Here is a 16,120-nt window from a genome sequence, read left to right as displayed (position 1 = left end):
TAACATCAATATTTATCAATACATTTGGTCAAAAATATTGTGGTATTAACTTTTTCCATATCACCCTGCCCTACAATATGACATAAAAAACATATAAATCATGAGACATACTATTTATACTGTGGTATATTAGGCCAATGTGGACGAGGTCACAAATCACTGCTTATGGAAAAATTGAGTATGAGCAATAAATCTGCAATTTGTCAGCAGAAACTAGCTTACTGCTGGTTGGTATTGGTGTACATTGTATGTTGGCCAATAAGATATAAGAGTTGGTCAGTGTACCATTATTGGAATTTTTTGGAACTCCCAAATATGTGTTAGTGTCAGCATCAGTCAGGCTACAATGATAATTTGGGATATTTACACGATTTTTGCTTCAATGTAATGAAGGAGTTTGATTCATCTCAGCTGTGAGCGACATTCCCAACTGGTTATTTTATCAAACTTTTCGAATCAATTTTAAAAGAAAATTTACAATGAAATAAACGTAAAACATAGACAGTCCATCTTCATCCTTTCAAACCAATGATATAATTTGCATGCAATCCTGTGCTGTGTTCCGAGCCCCATACTTTTTCTGTTTACTTCAAATCTGCCACAGATATATGAGCACAGAGGGTCAAAGTTCAAGGTGCAACATTATGAAGAAGTATTATGTCCTAATTGTATGCACACTCCATGCAAACAGTATGCACTTTGTAAGGTATCTGCAGAACATACTGAATGTAAAAAGAAAATGTGATTTGGAGCTCAGTGTCTTTTTGTTACACCAGTGTACAAAGACAGAAGCACTTACAAAAACAAAATATTTTATTCAATTTGTTCATTAAGATTATCATACATTTTTGCATTGAAACAAGCTTCATTTTGGTATGGTGGGTCGTGTGTGTCCGTTTTGACGAGGATCTTGATTGAATACGTCGAATGCTTCCATACTCAAAGAGACACTTGGTTGTTGACTTAAAGAAATGTACGTTGGCTTGGAATAATCGTGTGATGAGATTAGAGCAAAGGTTGCATTTTTTAAAAAAGGAAGACTGCTTTAAAAAAAAGATATGGAGACATTAGAAACTATACAAACAAGATCCAACAGGCCTATGTTCTGAGAAGAGGTCAGGCATGTGTTTGAGAAGCACTTTTTGGTTGAGCTTTGAGGCAATGTTTGAGATGGCCTTGCTGGTGATGAGCCCATATGTTTGTCGATGTGGTCATGTCTGTTTCTGTGTGTGTGCCAAAGGTTTTGTGTGTATGTAGGAAGCAAACGGATGTGTATAAGAAGCAATGAACTGTTTATGAGTAAATGTACTTGCAGCTGCTGTGTGTGTGTGTGTGTGTGTGTGTGTGTTTGTGTGTTTTTGTGCTCAGAAGGAGAAGTATTTGGTGAACCACTCCTGTTTTAGCCCCTCTGTCCCCCTCTGCTCCAGATACGGGCCCCTAAAAACACACAGGAAACACATACAGTGAATATTTGAGCAGTATGCTAAAGTTCAGATGATTGTGCTTTTTTTCCGAAACTGGGGAAAAACTGCATACTCATAACACAGATACATTTATTTCAATGTATTTTCTTCAGGATGACACACCACAATCACCTGACTGGCATTCATAATGAGACAACTGTGTCAAATTAGGCCAGTCAACTTGAGAGGCCATTTCAGGGAAACGCTGAGGCTATTCAGATTTACATTTCCATGTATGGCTGCATTAAAAAAAAAAATCAAAATACCAGTACCCTTAAAGTGATCCCAGTATGAATAGAATACTTCTTTCTTCTCCCAACACTCTTCGTCTGAATGGAAGCACTGAGTTGTGTAAAATGCCACCTGGCACCACAGGTGTGTAGTGTCTGGTGACATTTTAGTGAAGAGTTGAACGTTCCGGTGGCATCTCGGCACACTGAACTGCCAACTCCGTCAAATACACCAAGCTCGACTTAACCGCATCACAGACTGTGCTGTAGCTGAATCAAAGAACACTTGCGGTGATTGGCTGCAAGCAAAAACCATACAAATAGTCTTTGGGGGTTTTTTAGATCTAGGTACAAAAAGACTTGAATGCAGGTATCGATACTACTTTGTACTGGGTTATTTCAGTCGAAGGTATCGAGTACTGAAACCCAGCCCCATTTCCGTGTGTGTGTGTGTATATGTACTGTATATGTTGTCAAGAGACAATAACTCTGTCCAGTCGCAAGTGTCCCTTATTGGCTTTTATACAGTTGTATCTATTGTGCAATTGTTCTCCTTACATTTTTTTATTGTCGATTTATTTGATCACACAGTCACTTGAAAGATATTTATAGAGTTACATAGTATAGTACAGTTTTCCTAATTGACCTTTAATATTGAATTTAAGCGTGAGGATATGTTGTATTTTATGTAGGTGGTGGACTGGAGTCAAGTCATGGGAATCACAAATTTGACTTGAGGACTTGAGACTTGCTTGAATAACACTGATGAAGAACTCGGCTTGACAGATGACTCTGAAAGACTTGACTTTTGCTTAATTAAATATTTGTATTTTTCTCAACACTGAGAGATTATGTTTTGTTTTTGAAACATGATTGGGTCATTTCTAGTGCGGTGTGCTTAAACCTGGCAACTTACTAGAAGGCCAATATATGAGGCAGCCATGATGGAAAGAGCTCGTCCTAAAATAATGAAATGTGGATTCCAGGATTAGCCTATGTTGTGGATGACGGTGGTAAGAAGTGAACAGCAGTATGCAAGGGCTGCAGCTCAAATCAGTGACACAACCAACACAACTTCATCTGTCACTACAAAACCCAGAAAGAAAGGTACATGAATGTGACTTATTGGCTAACATATTAGCTTATCTGCTAACTTATTAGCTTGGCTGGTCAAACATTAGCTAGCTAACATAAGCAGGCTGTAACAGTTTTCGTTAATATTGAAAATAAAACTCAACCTTTCATGACCACTGTCTGTTTAACTGATTTAAATGTGGAAACTGGGGTTGGTCATCAGAATTTCATATGACTTGTGACTTACTTGACCTATAGCAGGGACTTGACTTGCTTAATTCTCACCACAGTAACTTGGGACTTGCCTGAGACTGTGACTTGCACGTGTGACTTGTGTGTTTTTAATTTCTAATTTGAATGTAAGATATTTTCTATTGTGACTTTTAAATTGTATTTTCCTGGTTTGACTTGTTGATTTCTTGATCATGTGGACATGTTTTTGGTTTCAGGTGACTGAGGTATGTTAACCTGAAGACAGCGGTTTGCCAAAATGTCGATCTTTCATCAGAGCGTGCAGCGTTCCCATTTCCTTCTTTTTTGTTTTGTACCACCACAGCCAAGATATTAAAATGTTCATACCTGATTGAATGGGCCTGCAGGTGTACATGTGGCTCCTGGCAGGAGGGTGACACATAGCGGATGCCTGTCTGCGGTGAGGGGCAGACGGGGAGCGGGGCGGTAGGCGCCGGGGTGGGAGGGATGCAGGAGGTCCGGGACCTGGTGGAGCGAGGCAGGGAGGGGGAGGACTGTTGGCTGAGGGAGAGGGAGGTGTGCTTGTGTGGAAGAGAGGAGGTGGAGTAGTGGGGGGAGGTCTGAGGTTGGGAGGTGGACTGGTGGGGGAGGGTTGAGGAGTGCTGATGGACAGAGGAGGAGGAGGAAGACGAGGAGGAGGAGTGGGGTATGAAGATGCTCCTGTCGTAAGTACCGGCGCTGGAGATGCTGGTGACACGAGAAGGAGACTCCGCACGCTTCCTCTGTTGGGAGCACAAATTAACAGCATCGTTTATGTTGGTGTTAGAATACTCAAAATGAAGTTTGGCCCAAATTCAACAACTGTTTTTATCCTGATACCTTCATCTAACAAAGCACACTGTTACTCTAAGTGTATTTATTCACACCATAAGGCTGCTGATATTCTATATTTGTCTTCTTGTGTCCATCGCACTAACAAGTGTTGTCTGTGTACCCACAGGCTGACTCCTCTGTGCTGTACCTTAGCCCACTACTGCTTTCCAAAAACTATTGCACACATGACATGTTCCTTCTTCATGATGAACATGGGCACTGTGGGTTTTTTTAAAATTCAAACCCACATACACTGTCCTGTACTGTTTCCTTAAATACTCACTAGAGGAGAAAATGTGTATTAATCCACAACTGAAAATAGTCCCCAACAAACACATTATTTATCTCTGTTTGTGTTACTTTTTCAAAAAGCTACAGAGACCATTTGTTTTAGGAAATTACTACTTTTTTATTTTAAATGAAACTGTATTTTTTTTTGCCTGTATTTAAAGATTTATGTTAAAAATAGAATATCACCAGTCCTATCCTTTAAAGGCCTCTGTGCTGGATGTAGTTGCTGCCAGGTTAATCAAATTCAAAACCTAGTGAGTGTATTTGTTCTAAAACATGCTTTTAGTAACTACTGTGGGGATGTAAACCAAATCATTTAAACTGCCCTTTTGCCTTTGAGGACATTATACATGTGATTTCATATGGAGCATACGGACATACTGATCTTAGCTAAAGCTACTCAGTGACAGCGAGGGACAGTGTTGAATCACAGTCTGGTTTACTTCCAAATATGTTTGCACATACAAGGACTTTGTTTTGGGGTACTGGTGCATAACATAATAGTAAGAAGGAAGTGTGCATCTACTCATGGACGAGAGACTCGCGCTCATGACAGCACAAGATGTAAACATTAACGGTGTCCGCCTCAGCTGAGCTGTAACATTAGTTAGCTCAGTGGAGCTAGATGAGCTAGCAGTAGACGCACGCTTCCTTAAGCACAGTGATACGATTGTAGGGTGTAGTTTGGTAGAAAGAAAATAGTTCCTCAGCAGCACAGCAGCTGTGGTCAGTTTGAATTTATATCAGTCGTAATAATTTTCTAGAGAAGTATCAAAACTTTGAAATAAACTTTTTAAAAAAAACAAAAAACAAAAACACAGTCCTGCAGCATAATGAGCCATATGCTCACTCTGTCTTATGCCGTAAACATAGTTGAATAAATCATCCGTATTTGGAGGAAATGGTGTGTTTTGGCTTTATTTTGAGCATGCAAATAGTGACAAGAGAATCAGATTACACCACAGGAATGTTTTGTGGTGATTTGATTTTTTTTTTTCCAATCTCAAAACTGCATCACAATAAGTTCAAGCTGACCACAGCATCCATCAGCTGTCAAAAAATAAGTGAAGTGTTTAACAACAATCTTTAGAGTCTGTATGTGTGTGTGATATTAAAAATATTCAAATACAGTCTGTAAACACTACGCATGCTTAGATACTACAGTATGCTTAGATTTACCCGACCAGATGGTCCGTGATCACTTATCCATAACTCACACCAAAATGAATGTAGGCCAGTTAATGCACACTGAATCCTTTGCTCATCACAGCGTCAAATTATGATTTATACAGCCTGGATGCTATTTTTTTTTGTTGACATGAGAGTCTTTATCGGTTTTACTCACACACATGCACACACAAATATATACTGTATATATATTTATATATAACAAATGTACACTTCCATCTTAAAAAAATCATACAAGGCAATATCTTTACTGGCCAAGTTATTAGTTTATTATATGTTCTTATTACCAGTAATTAAAAGCAGTGTGATGGCACGCACGTCCTTATGACAGACTGGTGATGTGTGGAGTGGGAAGTGTGCCAGTGAGAAGTTGGCTCCGGCCCAGTGAGCACTTCTTGCTGGAAGGAGGCTTGTTTGGACGAATACATTATGTACACAAGCACATCAGACAAACTCACCCTCATGGTCGGCGTGACGCTCCCGGGGCGGGACTTGCTGTCACGAAGCCTGAGGGTGCTGTTGTCCCCGGCAACAGGGGGGTGGAGCTGCAGCTGATGCCTCTCTTCCTAGAGGGAAGGAGGATGAGGAGGAAGGACTTTCATTGGCCTCATTCACAGTTGGTGTTGTTGTTGTATTAGAGTTGTGTCTGGAGGGTGCACTTGTTTGCTACGTCGCCTCATGCCTCACAGATGGTAGACACAGCACTCTGGCAGAGGACACTTTGAAAAATGTTCTCCTACGCGTTCATATCTGTAGATGATTAATGAAGTTGCTTTTCTAGTTTGATTTGAGTAACTGGCCTGTTGCACTGCAATCAAAAACAGCTCAGTGAGCGAGTAAGTGGACCTTGAGTTGAGATCAAATAGACATATTGAACCCTGCCAAGTTGGCCATAAAAGCTTCTCTAATTCAAATTTGGAAGAACTTCTGTTTGCATTTGTAAAGCTCAGACATGACAGTGGGCATCTTCAGAGTCATTTATCAAGAAACCTTGAACAAAATGTTTTCTAAACATCACTAAGAGAAATGAAATGAAAACTAAGAAAAATGGTACTGTTGCTACTGTCACACAGATACTAGATGCTTTGAAAATTAAGTGTCATGCACAGAGACAGCGCATGATTAAAAGAATACTTACTATACTTCTTACTGTCTACAGATTGCTTTAGTCTGTTTTAGAGGTCGACAGATTTATCAGTTTGGCTGATTAGGCAGTCCATGGGCACAGGAAGGTGGGTACCGAGGGTGCTGCAACAGCCCCCATTGAAAAGGGGTGAAACAACAGCCTGTAAACAGCTGACAATTGTAACGGGCTGTCTGAACAGTTTTTAAAATTTGAACAGCATATAAAAATGTGCCTGTCAGAAAAAAAAGTATTTTTGCTCTTTTACAAACACCACCCCTATCTCTTAGTCTCACTTCTTGGAATGTTGGTAGCCACTGTACCCGCTCCCAGACAGGGCTCACCCTGCAGGTGCCAAAATTCATACAGTTTGGAAGATCTGCTTTCTGTCACTGTGCCCCACATACTTAGACTATGCTTCAGCAAAACATTAAGCTAACGCTTTGTTTTTTATATCCCGTCCAAGATCACACCAAATATTGATTTGATTTAGATTTTTCTTCTGTTCGCTCACTTTGCATTTTGTAAATTGATAAAAATAAACAATTACATTTTATATTTTTGAAAGCATTCTTACTTTGCAGCATTTTTTCACACCTGTCCAAAACTTTGGCACAGTACTGTACATTACCACCGACCAGAGCTTAAGAGGGGAGAGTTGTGTTAAATCAAACAGAGAAAGCGGGTCCCTCCAGCTGTGTGAGTAAGTCTTAGTGTGTTGTTCTTCATTTAAAGGGTGACTTCAGTATTTGTCAACCTGGAACCTAATTTTTTCCATGTTTTTGTGTCTAAGTAAATAATGGAGACAACAATTTCTGGAATTGGTCCAGAATTAAGCAAGTGTGCTGCAGCTGACAGCTGCAAAACCACTTGGGACATTTGTGCATCATAAATATAAGTGCTTGTTTTTGCCACTGACAAGCTGCGATTATTATTCTATGTGTCTGACAATATTATGGACAGGATCCCTAGAGAGACAGTCTTTTTTGTTTAAGAATAAGATCCTTTTTGTTTAACAAGAAACAGCCCCGAAATCGCCATTGCCAAACCCACCAGACTCCATTCAAATAAACAGTAATTTTAACACGCACAGAGTCAGCATATTTTCACATCTACCTGGGTGAATAAAGGGTTTATTTCCACCAAACCAGAGCTGATGACTGTTGGAACAGTGGGAAGACAAACCAAGTCAGTTTTTGAGAGTTTTATTTTTTATTTTTTGGTTGACTTTGAATGCAGCATGTTTTATGAGGATAAAGTTTCTGTTAATTTAAATGGAGTCTGGTGGGTTTGGTGATAGCGATTTAGGGGCTGTTTCTGGTTAAACAACAAAAATGTCTATTTCTGTAGGGATCCTTTCCATATTGCTGTCAAACACCTATAATGACAATCTGTACCTGTCAGTGGAAAAAAAATAAGCACTATTAGTTGACATACAATACATTTACAGTGCACAGTTGCCCCTTGACATTACATTGCAGCCTGTTTTGTGGCTGTCATCTGCAGCAGTCTTGCTCAGTACTGGCCCAATTTCAAAAACTGTTGCACCCATTAATAACTTAGACACAAAAACATGGATAAAGAGACGAGTCTGAAAAAATACCTAAGTTACCCTTTAAGATGTATTGAAGTTTTTAGCTGGACTGCATCAGCAGGGCGACGCTGACACCAGCCGATAATTTGGCTATTGGCTTTTTTCTGCATAAAACTATCATTATTATATCGGCCTTTAGAGCGCCACCATCACTCGACCTGTAGTCGGTTTACAGTTCTAAATTTGTAACTCTTTGAAAATATTATGGCTGCATAGTTCATTTAACAAAGACAACATCATTTCCCATAACAGCTGGGCACTGTAGTTTCTAGCAGACAAGTCAAACAGGAGTGAATAGTGCATTTGTATGGAACTATTTTAAGCCATAGATTTTGTGCTTTTGTGAGTATTTACAGCAGCAGGACTGTATCTGTGAGACTGACTCAAAATGAACTACAGTGCCCATTTTAATCATAATGTAAGAATATGTCAGTGCAGCCAATAGTGTGGCTCACTGATTCTTTGTAGTTTTGTGACAATAATGGAGGTCTATGGCACATAGACTAAACTGTAGCAAACTGTGACTACAACCCTTGTTAGTGGGATCAATTCATATTTGGTTTTGGTCTTTTAAGGGGATTTGCTGACAATAAGAACAATAAACGCTGCTCCACAAGTGAGTCTATAGAGTGTGTGTATGTGTGTGTATAGTCTCACCACTAATCGTTTAATGAGCTGGTCTCTCTCGGTCAGTCTCTCCTGAAGTCTCCCCAGCTGCAGGTCGTCACACCGGGGCTCCCTCCTCCTGCACCGTTCCTCCCGCTCACGCAGTCTGCAGTTAAATCATATACACAAACACACACTCTTTTCTCACATACCCATCCTTCATTTTAAACTCTGACAACTTCTTCATCTCCACGTGTTTGTCCTCTACTCACTCGTTCTCCAAGGCCACTATGCGAGCCTGCAGGTGCGACTGTGCACTGCTGTACTCAGACACCAAACTCTGCATCTCCTTTTTGTGCTTCCTCCTGATCTCCTCCACCTCTTCTCTCCTCTTGTCCTCCTCCCTTTCCTTCTTCTTCTCCTCATCCACGTCCTCTTCTTTTATGTCCTCCTCTTTCCTCTCTTCCCAGTGTTTCTGTGACTCCTCCAGTTTCTCCATCTCCACCCTCAGTTTCTCCACTTCCTCCTTCAGACGTTGTGCTTCTTCTTCCAGCTGGGCGTCCCTCTTCTTCCGTATATCTATGCTTTCCTCTTCTTTCTCCTCGGCCTCAGGATTCTCCTGTACTGACCTGATAAGGGACAGCAGATACCAAAGAGGGACAGAAATAATAGAAGAAATAATGGAAGTGGGCCGTTTAATACGATAAAACAATTATGATAAAAGGGGATCTTGAAAATGGCTGAATCATCACTGATGGAAATACCGCCACTAATGTGCCCCACTTTCCACTCTACTATATATCATTTCTGTGTAGGATGTACTAGTTTCCATATAGAACAGCACACAAAGGAAGTGCATATGAGCCATACATAATCAAACTACTTTTAACTGGTTATGTACAACCTTTTAAAGCCTCCTACTATTCCTGTAAAATTCACCTAAAATGCCTCTCCAAAGCATACCCAAAGTAAATTGAAAGCTCCTCTTGTTCCATTTTAAGTACATGTACATGCATGATCTCACTTGAGTTTTTACCCCAACATCATGAACACTTATCTTGTCTAAAGTCAGAGTAGACAACAATATCACATAAAAAACAAGTCAGCACAGACAGAAACGTCTGCTTAGGAGCTTACTGTTTATAAAACACTTCTAGATAACCTAAATTCATAAGAAATACTTTTTTGCTTATCATTTCTGTACATTTATAACACTCAGTGGTGCCAGAAACACGTTCAAAACTGTATTTTAAGGTGAGGATTGTCATTGACTATAAGACCCATAAGCCATCAGGCCAGTCGCTCACTATTGATTGGCTCTGTAACCAAGGAAGTGAGGCAGGCCCTTCCTTTCAACACAGGTCCCCACTGGCTATTGTATCCTATAGGGAGAGTATGGAAGCTCCTATTGGCTCAAGTGAGGTGTCAATGAAAAGATCAGAGTTCAACCACCATTTTGATAGCGAGGATCACACAAAGCCTTTTGTCAATAAATGAGCATATGGCAAGCAGCGAAAAGGATACAAAACTGCTGAAATTAAATCAAAAGTAGCAAATTCACACAGTTTTGAAAGCTGTGTTGTCTGTCTTTAAGGGGTAGTTACTGAGAGTTACTTGACAAGATTTACTCCACCCTTGAGTCCATATGTTAAATATGAATCTCCAGCCAGGAAACAGTTAGCTTAGGTTACTGTTAAGACTGTGAGCGAGTGGAGACACATGGCCTATTTATGCAGGATATCTTATGCTCTCTCTTAAGCATAATTAACATGTTACATTTACTGGGGTAATAAACCATGCCGGACATCATGTGTTAATTTGTGAGCTTTACAGGTGGCTCTGTCCAAAGGTATTTTGTTACCTTTGGACAGAGCCAGGCTAACTGTTTCCCTCTGTTTACACTCTTTGTGCTAAGCTACGCTAACTGGATGCTGGCTGTACTTTTATATTTACCATACAGACATGAGAACAGAACTATTGGCAAAAATGGAATAAACAGACATTCAAAAATGCACACCACTCCTTTAAGTAACTGCTTCCAATTTGGCATGCAACTTGGTAGACAGTCATTAGTTTTTTTGACTCCAAGGATATTAGAGCTGAAATGCTCAGTCAACTGGTAAACAGACAGAAGTTAAATTTCATTTTAATGAGCAACTATTTTGATAATTGATTTCTCTCTCCAGCCGTTGACCATTTGCAGCGCCTGAAATGTGAGGATTTTATGCTGTTTTTTGTCATCTATAGTACACTGAATATCTTTGGTCTTGGACTGCTGATTGGATGAAACTGGGTCATTCCTATACAGTATGTTCCTAGGGTCATTATGTCTCTTGATATAAACTAACATTGAAAGAGATGGGTAACGGCTAACTTTGCAGTTCAAATTGCAAAAAGGAGGTGGGGATGTGGATATTTCAAATGCAATTTGAATGGTAAAAATCTGGTCAGCCACTATGCAGATATCAATGTCTTAAAGCTACAGTTAGTGACTTTAAAAAAAGAACTTTTTTCATATGTGCTGAAACTGTTATAACATCTGCACAGTAGCACAAGAGATAGATAGTCTGTCTCGTTCCTCCTCCTCGATGTGCTTCTAATGTCAGTTGCTGGAACCCACTGCAGCAGATGGAAAACCACTAATCAAAGTCGAGGAGTCTCTGACACAGCTGTCAATCATGTCAATCACTGATCGTGAACTGGGGTCAGACTAGGCAGTGCTGATCAAATGTGAAGCAGGGTCCTGTTACTGCATTGCCTATTTATCACCTCAGATGTTTTCACAAACATATTTTAGTGCGCTGTTCAGCTGTAAAATGTTAGGGTTTGCTCTGACCAGTGAGCCGTGCTTCATTCTGGCCTGGCTGTTCCCAAACCTTCTACTTTGTATGATTCTTGCAAATGCCATTAGGAGAGCTGTGAGGAGGCAGAAGAACATGATTTGTTCAAAAGATTATTCATGTCATGTGCTACTGTCAGGAAATAACGAGAAAAAAAAAGTTTTGACATGTCTGCTTAAAAAAGTTACCTACTGTAGGTAAGTCAGGAAAACTGCCCACAAATTAGAGGGCATGGGTTTAAAAGACCGTATAATCATTGTTAGACTAAAAACTATACTTGGGTGATTTCAACATGTTTATTCAGGGAAACACATACTAAACATTTGATGAAACATTGCTGCATGTTTAGAGGATATTGAGCTGTGAAGCATAGATACTAGCCTGATAAAACCACTAGTTTGAGTATGACCTCTTGGTTTTAGGGAAAGTGTGATGATTTTTCACTATCCTCTGATATAATAAAAAGGAAAAATATCAGCATATCCACCGATATAAAAATAATTCTCAGTTGCAGCCCTGATGATATCATTAATGTTGAAATTACTACACCACTCCCTACCTTTCCTTCAGCTGCTTCTTCAGTGTTGCGTTTTCTCGCTGCAGCTCCAGCATGGCACAGCGGCTCTCATCCAGCTGTCGCTCAAACACCTGGTACTGGTTCTGCTGCTTCAGATCCTTCACACGCAAACACAGAGAAGCATTAGATACACACACGCAACATCTGCATTCAAATTAAGATTCAGACAGTAATATGCTGTGTTAACTTAATCCTCATGCCATGGAGGATTTTATTCAAGTGAATAATAATGATATCTGTCATGAAATGGCTGTTTGTGTGTGCAGTTACTGTATTTATGTGTTTGTTTGCTTGTGTGTGTCTCAAAGAGAGCTTATGCAAGTGAAGGACACGCAGACAAAGAGACTGAGGGGTGTGTGTTTGTGTTGTGCACACTCGTACCAGTGGGACTAATATTTAGCACTGTGTTTTTGCAGGGTGTGTGTGTGTGTGTGTGTGTGTGTGTGTGTGTGTGTGTGTGTGTGTGTCACCTGTTGCAGAGCCATCATTTGTGTGTGTGCCTGTAGTTGAGCCTGCAGGTCTTCTATCTGCTGCATGTGTCTCTGGGTCATCTGTCTGCTCCACTCTGTGTGCTGCTGGGTCAACTCTGCACGTTGCTTATCTGATATCACACACACACACACACACACACACACACACACAAAACCACATACAGAAAACAAAATCAATTTGGCCCACTGTTGCAGGTACCCTTCTGCTGTTGCCATGGTGAAGTGTATCCATGGCAATAGCAACTTCACTGTTGAATTTATAATCTCAATGTGTATATCGCTCCGTCCGTGTGCATGAGTGTGTGTGAGTGTGTGCTCATTTGTCCATGCAGCTGTGTATGTGTTATACAGAAGGTGCCACTGTCTGCATGTGCTTATGCTAATGCTCATGCCTGAGTGTGTGCGTGTGTACGTGTGTGCACACATGTGTGATACCTAGCTCCAGGTGGTGCAGTGTCTGTAGTCTGTTCCTCTCAGACAGCACATCTTCTTTCGCTTGTCTCTCCAATGCCTGCAGAGCCTTGGCGTGTCTCTCCTCTCCTAAAGACTGTGTTTGGGGCTCCTCCAACACATCAACACACATGTTGTCCGTTTATATAAGCACTTAACTGCGTATATGTAACACAGAGACATGCACATGCTGGTAGGGTAACATTACAATGCCTCTTCTCTGCAGTGCTATCATCAAAGCTGCTCAATTATTTATCACAGAGAAAACCTATCAAAGAGAGTACATATGATTTTAGTGTACCTGCAGCAGATCTCTCAGCTTCTTGTTTATCTCCTTGGTCTCTTGGACCTCTTTCCTCAGCCTGTCAATTTCGGGGTTGCCATGGCAATCATCTCCCAGGCCCTCCTTCTTTTTCTTTGCCTGCATTGTCAAGAAAATCGTGAGTAAAAGGGATTTAAATGCTCTGCGTGTAGTAATCCTGAGATGATGAATTTTCTAGCATTGAATTAAATGTGAAATGTGGCTTTTGTTTAAGAATTTGCAGACTCAGACAAGCTTCCTTAAAATAAATAAATAAAACGCAGACTTCATTGTGCACTCAAAACAGGCTTATGGAACTAATTAAAAGAGTACTCCAGCGATTTAGTACTGCACTTCCATTAAGTTGGAGAACGGTCGAATCAATGCAACTGAAATATGCAGACTTTTAGACTCTAGTGTGACTCAAGCTTCAAAACACTGGATCCTACAAAATGCAGCTAAAAGATAAAGCATAACATGCTTCCTGCCAAGTAAACAAACACATCTTTCACACTCTACATCGCAGGCTGTCGGTTAAACAAGTTGACAGAAGAAAGACGAAGATCACGAGGATGAATGAGTATCACAGACAAAGAGTGGGGTACACACGCAGATGTCAAAGCAAGAATAGGCAAAGCAAGAGCAGCCTTTTTACGACTCAACAACATCTGGCGCTCTAGAGTGACACAGCAACAAACAAAAATAAGAATCTTTAACTCCAATGTAAAATCAGTGCTGCTTTATAGTGCCGAGACCTGGACAGTGACAAAGACCACAATCAATGAAGTGCAAACCTCTAACAACAACTGGCTGAGAAGGATTCTAAGTATCCACTGGCCAGACAAGATCAGCAGTAACGATCTGTGGACAAGGACACAACGACTACCAGCAGGAGACTAAATTGGAAGAGTGATGGAGATGGATTGGGCACACACAACGAAAACTAATGTCAAACACCACCAGACAAGCTTTGACCCTTTGACTCTTGGGGGAAGAGGGAAATAGGGTAACGGAATCTCCAGGCAAACGTCAAAAGACTTAGATAAACCTGGTGATGGATAGAAAAGAAAGTTAATGACCGAAAAACTCTGGAGGCCCCTTGTTGTTGGCCTGTACTCCAGGAGGGGTGTCAGGCACAGGTAAAGAAGTATAGGCTTCTAGTCAAAGCTCACACCTGGGTGACATCATTAGGGTCATTTCCTTAGAGGTCATTATACAACTGCTCTCATTGGCTAAGAAGTATTTATCATGACCAGAAAAACAATCTCAATGTGAAGACTGACAGTCAGCTTTAAACAGTCAGAATTAAACTTGTAGCTCAAATGAAATGTGACACAATAAGCATCGTTTAAAGCACCCCTCCTTTGAGAAACCTAGTGTACTGATCCGATATTAAAAGGTGGAGCTAGAAACACTGCAGTCTGTTGATTGGTCGACTGACACTCTTGCTCAACAAGGACTTAATGCACATACCTACTGTTTTTGAAATTGCGACTCGAAACACTCCACCTTGTTCTTTTTTGTTCTGAAAATGTTGGTGTGACCCTGTTCTGTGGATGATCAGCAAGGTGCAGACATTCTTATGTATCACCCCTGAAGAGGACGTGGCTATTACTATCCAGTATAAACCCCACCTTTATTTAGGAATATTGTCCGCAGTGGAAAGGCTAAACAGATCTAGGGTTAAGGAACATATCTGTATGGGTTACATACCGGTTCTAAGGGTACGCTACAGCAAGTGTTTGGTGGAAACGCAGCTTTACATTGATATGTGTTGGTAACTGGGGATAGCTACTGATTTGCATAGTGAGAGTGAGGCTTAGGGAACCAATCTAAATGTTGATGGTATCATTATTCTAAAGCCATTGCACTGTGCAATCAACACAAAGCAAAAACCTTGTCCTTTGCCACTTTAAATAAGAGAATCTGCTGCTTTACTTTGTCATATAAGATAGTGAATTGAAAATCTGTTCATTCTGGACGGTTGGTTGGTGAAAACAAGCATTTTTAAAGACATCATCTCGGGCTCTGATAAATTCTAATGGGTATATTTTACTATATTCTGATATTATTCAGAAACAAAGATGCCTCTGATAGTGAGAGTCAGTGTGTCTGAAAGTACCGAGGACCAGGATCACAGATGGTCATGGGTAGTTTGTGAAGTAGACTCACCTGTGACTGCAGCTCGCTCAATTGGCTCTGCAGCTCGGATATCTGTGTCTGCAGCTCCTGCTCCCTGTTCTGCCATCTCTGTTCGCTCTCAGCAACGGCGGCGTTCATCTCTATCCTGAACTCTGCTCTGAGACGATCTTCACACTCTGCCCTGGAGGCATGCGTCAGAACAAGAAGCGAGGCAGAGTTAACCTACATGCAAATGCACTACTTATTTCTTCTTGCTACACTTTTCTTTGTAATCACTGTACAGTGTCTTGTGCTTCTAACTCATCTTCAGAGGACTATCATTTTAAGTTTTAAGTTTTGTAGATGTGGTAGTAACCTTATTATTTCTCTCTTTTCTTAATAACTTTATTTCATAGACGTCCCTATTAGCGCACTATTGTCAAAGGGACGCATTACTGTTGTTACACTTTAACAATGATGTCATTCCTTTGCAGGGGGGTAAAAGGGCATGTAAACTAGTATTTTGGACTAATTAAAGGGATATTTTGGTTCTTTTGAAGTGGGGCTGAACGTAGTACTTATTGATAGTCAGTGTATTAACTACAGTAGATATCAGTCAGCACACCCTCAGTTTGGAGAAGCAGGTTGGAGTGCGGGAACTGAAGCCATTACATCACTCTCTTTAAAACCAAACTCCATTGAGAAA

General features: G+C 40.6%; 1 protein-coding gene across 2 annotated transcripts in view; it reads right to left on the bottom strand.

Annotated features, from left to right (window-relative positions):
* Nucleotides 1-646: 646 nt before the first annotated feature.
* The window catches only part of fam184b (family with sequence similarity 184 member B), a 33,647-nt gene continuing 18,173 nt past the window's right edge, over nucleotides 647-16,120 (bottom strand). Inside the window, exons 9-18 of one of the 2 annotated variants that reach the window (XM_049572654.1) lie at nucleotides 15,466-15,616; nucleotides 13,294-13,413; nucleotides 12,978-13,104; nucleotides 12,522-12,652; nucleotides 12,034-12,149; nucleotides 8,907-9,263; nucleotides 8,686-8,812; nucleotides 5,770-5,877; nucleotides 3,347-3,741; nucleotides 647-1,437 (exon numbers count right to left, since the gene is read on the bottom strand). In XM_049572654.1, coding sequence (XP_049428611.1) covers nucleotides 1,365-1,437; nucleotides 3,347-3,741; nucleotides 5,770-5,877; nucleotides 8,686-8,812; nucleotides 8,907-9,263; nucleotides 12,034-12,149; nucleotides 12,522-12,652; nucleotides 12,978-13,104; nucleotides 13,294-13,413; nucleotides 15,466-15,616 — 1,705 coding nt within the window. In that variant the 3' untranslated portion in view covers nucleotides 647-1,364. The remainder of the gene's footprint in view (nucleotides 1,438-3,346; nucleotides 3,742-5,769; nucleotides 5,878-8,685; nucleotides 8,813-8,906; nucleotides 9,264-12,033; nucleotides 12,150-12,521; nucleotides 12,653-12,977; nucleotides 13,105-13,293; nucleotides 13,414-15,465; nucleotides 15,617-16,120) is intronic. The other variant, XM_049572655.1, reaches the window with a different exon arrangement.

Source organism: Epinephelus fuscoguttatus, linkage group LG3 (assembly GCF_011397635.1).
Source record: "Epinephelus fuscoguttatus linkage group LG3, E.fuscoguttatus.final_Chr_v1".
NCBI classification, from domain to species: domain Eukaryota; kingdom Metazoa; phylum Chordata; class Actinopteri; order Perciformes; family Serranidae; genus Epinephelus; species Epinephelus fuscoguttatus.
This window is presented reverse-complemented; position numbering and strand designations above follow the sequence as displayed.